Source organism: Glycine max, chromosome 10 (assembly GCF_000004515.6).
Source record: "Glycine max cultivar Williams 82 chromosome 10, Glycine_max_v4.0, whole genome shotgun sequence".
Classification (NCBI taxonomy): Eukaryota; Viridiplantae; Streptophyta; class Magnoliopsida; order Fabales; family Fabaceae; genus Glycine; species Glycine max.
In genome coordinates, this window is record NC_038246.2 from 203038 (window position 1) to 211360 (window position 8323).

Here is an 8323-nt window from a genome sequence, read left to right on the forward strand (position 1 = left end):
ACCAGCAAGGTTTAAAGTGACATAACACACTTGTGGTATATTTGGTAGAAAGGAGAGAAATAATATTAGAAAAAAAATTAACTTTTTTTGAAACACACCTTTTACACTCTATTTTAATTCAAAAAAAAATTATTTTCATCCTTTAAATCAAACACACCTTGGAGTTGATGACTAATAGGAACTCGTACTGCTATATATGGGAGTAAACAAAACTCACTCTGGAATTCTTTGTTTAGATTTCCTTTACCTTCGTTGTAGAACCATGATCCTTTTCATTTTTCTTGAAATTGAATATTGTAATATGATATTTGGTTAATCCCATGAACAATAATTTAATAGTTAGAAGAGAGAGGAAAGCCAGAGAGAGAGAGAGAGCATTTCCTCATTCTACGAATTGAGCACTTTCCAACCGTATATCTAGGAAATGAAGTTTCTAATCTTCACATCGTCTTAAACACAAGAATAATTCTGAAGTTATCATCATACAACTGGAGTACATGACAACTTGAATATGCTTAAGGTATAGTACAATCCTACACAGAAGACATGTACATTTTGAATCTTCAAAAGTCGTCCAAAAGCCATCCAAGTCGCAAAACTATATATAGCACTGATCACTAATCAAAGTCATTTCACAGTTTGATGTTTACATACCCCATATGCCACGAGCCGCTGCCACTTTGTTACTTGGTCTAGATGTTAGTTCATACAATATCCTCGCAAATGTATCGGAATATCTTCCATCAGTGAAAACTATCTCTGCAAAAGCATTCTCATATGCTAGCAGCAAACTTCTGTTTTGCGGCTCAGACACAAGACTCTCCAATATCATGGCAGATTTCCGGCAAACTTCTGGAACTGGATGTGGCATCTTTATCACTTTAAGCAACCGATCAATAGCCCTGTGTTTGGAGGAAATTTGAGTAGTGTTATTTAAAGAAAATTACTGCCATAATTTCACAGAACCAAAAATGTTAAATATTTTTTTATAAAAAAAAATTGATTAAGGGGATCACCATCTCTCGTTAGCAATCTTCAATCTGCAGTCCATATTAACTTCAGCAAGGTTATAGAGTGCACCTATAGCAGCTGCCTGAGCATCTAGAGCTGGCATGCTGATGAGATCAATTAAGCGTTTGTGTATCTGCGGTAATAAACCAGGGATATGATTATATTTTCTTGGAGCATGCAACAAATTAAGAAACAAGGTTACATGCATAATATAAACTTTAACCTGTGGAAAAAATGGAAGCAAGAAAGGTTCATTGTCAGGATTAATGATCAAACGCCCAAGTAATTCAGCAGCAGCACAATGCCATGCTTTGACTGCAGATTCCAACATCCCCATGATGGCCTGAACTGCACGTTTTTCTCTGTAAGTAACACCAACTTATCAATCAGTAACAGAATAATATTTGCACACAAAAAAGAGCATTCAAGATAGATCAATCACTTACGTTATTTTAATAAATGAAGGTTTGGAAGAGCTAAATATTCGAAGATCCAGAAGTGGAGCTAAGTTAACAATTGTCTCTAGAGCATTTGTTACAAGTTCCTCATCCTCTATCAGCATAAACATTGTGAACATTTTAAGAAACAATTTATAACATAATATTGTATAAACTCTTACAGTGATGGGGCAACACATAATTGGATGATAAAAATAATAAAAAAGAAAAAAAAAACTATATTCACATATTTAGCGAGCGTCTGGAAACCTACAAAAAAACAGATATTCTGATAATGGGACAGCTTTTAAAATGGGATGGCTTTTATCAAAACAGAATTTGATATAGAATTGGTTTTCAAGAAAGTCTAATTCAAAGGTTGATTTTTGTTACGAGGAAAGGGAATGCTAGTATATATGTGAGGAAAATACCATCCTGTTAAACTCCTGAACACCAAAGCAACCAATTATCTTGCTCATTTTTCAGGCAAATGGATTAGCCCGTGTTTCAAAATTGATGAAAAGGTTCCAAAAGTTAGACAGAGAGATGGTGGTACTAATTTATTTATAAAGCAACAAATATATCGAATAAAAGTTTACAAGTATAATAATAATTATTTCCCAAAATTAAACCTATAAGCAAGCATAAGACAAGATAACAGAATGCTCACACTGGACATATCACATATCATAAATGACTGTTAACCATATTCAAGCCCACCAACAATTATGATTATACTTATATATTCTAAATAAATTTTAATCAGCAAGGATTTGAACTTCTAGCACTCATACTAAATAGGTCCATCAGTCTGTTAGTACTGCAGATAAGAAAATCATTTTATCTCCCGGAAAATATTCCCATATAGTATGTCTACTTCCTAATTGTCTCAAAAGAAAAGCTAATCAACTAAACCATATTTACATCAGCCATGACGTTGTAAATTCCACCCAGACACACTGTATCATGACAGATGAAACAACAACATAATGAATTTGTTGACTTTGCCATCAAATATCATATTCATATCCACATCCAAATTCATCCAACCAAGTCCAGATCAGAATACAAGAATTTTCTAAATTATATTACAAACAATTGGAATCAAGATAGTTCAGGGTAAATTTTGGTCCCTATAATTTTTCTTAGGTATAGGTCTTTCTAGTTTCATACTATTAAGGTTTTGGTGCCTCATGGACCAATATCTTAATAATAAACTATAGAGACCTGTCCGTCATGGAATACAAGGACCATTTAATTTTGACGAATAAAAGCTAAAGGGCCTAAAACTGAAATTACTGAAAAATATGAGAAGTGATACTTAATGGCACTGGCAGGGATAAATAATCAAAAAACAAATAAGAACTAAAACCAAAAATAAATAAACAAATATATATATATATAAGGACCAAAAACCAAATAAGTGGAAACTATAAGGACTACATATACTTTAAACCAAAAAAAGATTATACTTTATAGCTTGTAGGTATTCTCACCTACAAGATGATCTTCTATGCATTGGAAGGCTGTTTCCAAACAATGGCGATGTTGGGCCATTATAACTTCATTATCTGGCATGAAAGAGAAGTTCCTGATGATATTTGAAGCAGCAACAGCACATTGCTGCTTTTCTGCTCGCCCTTCATCATCTAAATTAAATAAACTATCTTCATCAAGCCACAACTCAGAAAAACGAGATTTTGCCATGCCATTCTGTTGCGTTGATTCTATACCAGCAGAGCCAGATCCTACACTGCATAAAGAGCACCATCCTACAATGAGATTCATTCTCTCATAATCCATTGAAAATTGAAAACTCAAAAATAAGGATGATATTCAAAATTTACCCAGGGCGGTGGGGAGTACCAGTTGAGCCCAGCGCCTGATATTCACTCCCAAATCCACTTACAACAGAATTTGCACCTAAAGTCCTGATCCTCGTTGTCTTGGCAAATTCCTTCGGGAGTGCTATATCACGCCAATCATCTATCTGTTTCAAATTACAAGACAGTATAATATTAAAAAGGGTAACGATTTGGACAACAAATCTTCTTTGAACATTTTTATAAAAGTGTAAAACAAGATTGGTGGCACATACAACTTGTAGGAGCGCATCAAGCAAGCCGGGAATTTTCGCAAGGGGAGTCGCATCCTTGCGCATGTCATCCTTTTCTTTAAAGGAGAGCAGCGTAAGTGTATTCAAAGCCCATGTTAGCTCATTCTTCAGACCACTTTGAAGAGCCAAGACAATTCTTTTGTTGTTCTGATCTACAAAAAAAAAAAATCAAAAGAACACACAAGTCATTGCAAACAACATTCTGCCATAGACTTAAAAAACAAATATTGCCATTACATAGCATGCATAACATACCCTAGCCACGAATGCACCCCTCCAAAGAGGAATTGCATTGTTCTATGATTATGCATATCAGTAATAGTTCCCAAGTCTCTCGAAACTTCAAATTAAATGGTTCATCGTGTAATTCACAATAAGTAAAAGTACTTCTTAAAATTCGCAAGTGGACTTTTGCTGCCAGTGTTGTGTAAAATTCTGGCACATTCAAACTAAATTTCGTTTTTGAAAGAGAAACTTGAGACCCAATGAAGAGTATGAAGAAATTCAAAAGTCACACGAATGGAAGAAGAAGAAGAAGTTGTGAACTTACCGGCGAAGGAGTTGTGAACGTGAAGGGAAGGACCAAGGAGGGTTGACGGAGCCGCCGAATCCGCGGCTGAAGCAGCGGCAGAGGAACTGTTGTTACCGCTGCCGAAGGGACGGCCTCTCTTCGCAGGTGGCGTCGCCCCTCCTCCGGCGGATCCGCCGGACTTGCCCTGCTCTCTCTTCTGCATCTTTCTCTCTGTCTGTAGGGATTTTCGAGTTTGCGATGCGATTTTGATTTGTCCCAGGGTCTTAGTTGGGCTTCTTCTTGAGCCTACAGCCATCGTTAGAGTTTCTATTCTCACCGCCGAAATTACTATTATCACAACCTATGATGGGTTTTTGCTAAATTCCAAAAATATCCTTCTCATAGAAGTATGTTTTCATCTAGACACCAATTGCCTCTATGCTACTTTGATTTTGTTATGCATTGATATACTCACCTTTTCAATTTCTTTGAAATAATCCTAGCAAAAAAATGAAATTTTGGTAGCAGACATCGGAATATGGATCTCATGAATGCATCGACACTCCAATCACAATAACAATCAATCTTTCAATTGAAATAATCAGCAAAATCATGTCCTATTTGCATATGGAGTCGCTCCTTTGGGACTACAATGTCACATGGATTATCCCAAACTGTGCAAAGGTTCCATCCTTAAAGACAGTTTGGTGTCTCATTTTTTCCCCTATTGGCTTCCAAAATGAATTGTCTATAACGTTAAAAATTTTAACACTTTTATAAAGCATTTCTAGAATATGTTAAATTTTTAATACTTTTGGAAGGTACTTTTTGAAATGTTAAAATTTTTTACTTTCGAAAAGTAATTTCCAAAGTGTGTTGAAATTTTAACATTTTGGAAAGTACTTTATTGAAAAAATGTAGGATCATTTAGAGAATCTAGAAGGGGGTTGAATAGATTGTCAAAATTTACCAATTCTTGTTAAAGTCTAATTAAAATATTTTCCCTTTTGAACAATATTTTCTTGAAATCAGTCTCAAGAAATCAGAGATAGAAAACAAGATTTGCAAAACAAATTTAAAATAAGATTTTATGATTTTTTGAGTTCACTTTCAAGATACTGAAATGGTATGAAACAAGACACCAAAATTTATATTGGTTCAATCACCATTGATCTACATCGAGCTTTATCCAACAACCTGAATTCAACATCACACTATGATTTTTAATGTACACAAGCACACTTCACATACAAGATATTAAAAAAAAACCTACAAGTGGAAATACAAAATCCTTGTAGAACCCTACTACTAGAACATAAGAATCACCTTCTCAATTACCTGTTAACACGAAATTGAATCAATGATTAAGGGATGAAATCCCCTAAAGTGATGATCTAAACTTTGTAGCACAAAGATAACCAACAACTTATCCAAGCCATTGATCCTATGAACGTTTTGAATCTTGTGAAATTAGATATCAATATTGGTTGAAAACCCTTCAATGCTCTTCTCTCAATGTTTTTGAAGGTTTTTTTTTTGTAAATGAGCATAAATCTAATAGAAAAAAGTGTTTCTATATATAAATTTTTTTAAGATATAACAGAATAAATCATTTACATTGATCATGTAACCTGTTAAAACATTCTTCAGGTTCTTGGGTTTAAGTTTTAGATCAATTTAATAAGTTACATTTCCATGTAATCAATTAAATTGTTCTTATTGATCTCACTTTGATGTAATTTGTTAAGTAATTTATTAAACTATTATTTATTTCCTTTTTGAAAGAACATCAAGTCACTCGTGTAATTTGTTAAATTGTAATGTAACATATTAAAGCTAAAACACTAAAATTCTTTCAAAAACAAGCAATGCCCTTTAAAACCTAATGTAATCGATTAACTCGAGTTGTAACCCATTATACAATGTTTTCTAATTCTTCCTAGTCAACTAAGTCATGTTATAATCTATTACACACTATCTAACTAATTAACAAGTCCATCTTTCAAAATCAAAATCAATCATGACTTGAAATAAATTGGTTGTATTAAGGCACGATCTAATCTAGTTATTATAATACTAAAGCACACACATGCCTATTACTAAAACAAGCAATGCAATGCCACATTTATTACATGTTTAATTTGACATGTAAAATTTAAACATAAAGAGTAAAAGATCTTGAATCTTCATATTAACAAAAAGGATATTTTTTAAATATATATATATATAAGGGGTATATTAATAAAGTTGGGAGGTATAAATAACAACTGCCTAGCAGTTGGGCTAACCCAAAACGGTTTTCATGTATTGGTGGTGAATATTTCAGCTTCTTCATAAGTCAATATATTAGGCTTCGAACATCATGCAAGTCTTTGGGTGTTTTTGTCTCCTATCTTTGCAGAATGGACCATAAAAGAACATAAACATTATTAAAAAATGAATTAACTCCTCCAATAAATTTAACATATTACATGAGTGAATAGGACACTGTAGGACATTAATCCCACCGAACTAATAATGAAGTGGGATCAAGCATGTGGACCTTAGGCTGCCTCAAATGTGTGATTATAATTGAACAAGGTCCACTTGTTGACACTCCACAAGTTGTCGCCCAACAGTTATTTTTTGTTCTGACAATGCTGCTAAGCTTCCGATTTATAATTGTCTCTAACCATTGTCTATCTTTATATTTCATATAGTATGTCAAAAAACCAATTTAATCTTAAGATATTTTCATCTATCTGGTGAAAGTAAACAAGTAATTTATAATTACGCTAGTTTAATAGTAACACATCCCTTTGCAACCCATGGGAGTTCTATACGTTTTCGATATCAATTTAAGGGCCTAATTAATATTCATTGTCAACGTATATATATTTTTTATAATATTAACAAAATAATTATTGATATGAATATAAAGGTAATAATAATTATGAAAGTTAAGCATCTTATCTTACGTAACAATGAGTGGAGGACGGTATAAATATCTTTTACATTATTTGTGCATACATTACCCTTACTCTTAATTAAAGGTTTGAATATCATGTCCTTACAAACAAAATCAACTATACCAAAAATAACATTTAAATAATGCAATTAAATATTCGACTAGGCTAAAGACTGGTGTTAGCTCTACTGCTCTAGTAAGGGGGTTTGGTTTGAGTTAGATAGGAGGAGGGGAAAAACGACACTTGCAGCTTATGATAGTTACAAGGACCACGAACAAACAAGTGGTTCAACCAATCAAGGACTCCTTAACTAGATATTTTAAGGTTTTTCTGAGGTGTTTGCTCGTAGAGGACCTACTTTTTGGGTTTGTTTTTGGCTTCATTTTGGGAACTTAAAGTTGCAACCATTTGCTGTTTTGGTTAGGAGTTGAGACGTACAAAACATTGGAGAAAACTAGTAATATAAGGTGGAATTTGGCATGTTCTTTGGTAGTATGAACATGATGATTGATTTTTATAAAAGAATAAAATTACCACCCTCTCCTTTAGTTGTGTCCATAGGTATATTATATTATGGCAAACTTTGTTTAATATTGTTCTCAAGAGTTGGTAAATTTGATATCACTAGTTGGTTTTGTTGTGGACTATGCATCTGCATTATTCTCTGGTATTATTGAGGCCTAAAGCAGACACTGATAGCTGGTTGTGCACACCATGCCTTTAGTTACACAGAAGTGCCAAAATAGGTACACAGTATTAATGTCAGCTACGCTGCAGGGTCAGGTGCAAGCTATAGTTCTATGAATCCAAAAGAAACAAACACAGTATTTTAATAGAGAAACTATAAAATAATTTTATACAATTTTTAATTATAAAATCATCATGTATGATAAGTTGTTGATTTCTATAACAATTATCTTAAAAGTCATAAAAAAATGAATCATAATTAGATAACAATACAAAACTATTTTATATTATTAGTACAAGATCATTATAGCACTCCGGCTTCATATATGTGGGCTTCTACTTATGGCTATAAAGTTATAGACTCCATATAATTATCATTCCTCCAATTTTCAAAAGTTGTTAATGCTTATTTTAATTCATCATCTGGGATTCCAAAATTCATGAATGAAGAAGAATATTAGTGTTTAATACAGTCTAATGGACTAGTGGGACCTGAAAGGCTGAAACTGATTGAGAAAGTGTACATGATGTACATTTTTCAGTTTCTTTCCAATCTTTTCCTTTGCAGCACTGCCTAGTCAGCTATAACTCCGGGAGAAGATGAGGAAAATAT

At 33.2% G+C, this 8323-nt stretch overlaps 1 protein-coding gene across 4 annotated transcripts; it reads right to left on the minus strand.

Moving 5' to 3' along the window:
• Positions 1-385: 385 nt before the first annotated feature.
• Positions 386-4329, minus strand: LOC100790539 (armadillo repeat-containing protein LFR). 4 transcript variants are annotated; one of them, XM_014762859.2, is made up of 8 exons: positions 4115-4329; positions 3547-3716; positions 3315-3438; positions 2945-3220; positions 1458-1563; positions 1235-1373; positions 1017-1144; positions 386-902 (listed from the first exon to the last, which is right to left on the minus strand). In XM_014762859.2, the coding sequence occupies exons 1-8, from the start codon at positions 4296-4298 to the stop codon at positions 647-649; spliced, it is 1383 nt and encodes a 460-aa protein (XP_014618345.1). In that variant the 5' UTR covers positions 4299-4329; the 3' UTR covers positions 386-646. The 4 variants fall into 4 exon arrangements, with proteins under 4 accessions (XP_014618345.1, XP_003536553.1, XP_040862177.1 ...); XM_003536505.4 differs by having other exon boundaries at positions 2945-3201; positions 3296-3438; XM_041006243.1 differs by having other exon boundaries at positions 1017-1373.
• Between the last annotated feature and the right edge of the window lie 3994 nt (positions 4330-8323).

Coding starts and splice junctions, on each gene's coding strand:
- LOC100790539 (XM_041006243.1), bottom strand. CDS start 4,298: ATGCAGAAGAGAGAGCAGGGCAAGTCCGGCGGATCCGCCGGAGGAGGG. Junction 3,221..3,314: donor TCAGGCGCTGGGCTCAACTG/GTACTCCCCACC, acceptor ATCTCATTGTAG/GATGGTGCTCTTTATGCAGT. Junction 903..1,016: donor AAGATTGCTAACGAGAGATG/GTGATCCCCTTA, acceptor CTCCAAACACAG/GGCTATTGATCGGTTGCTTA.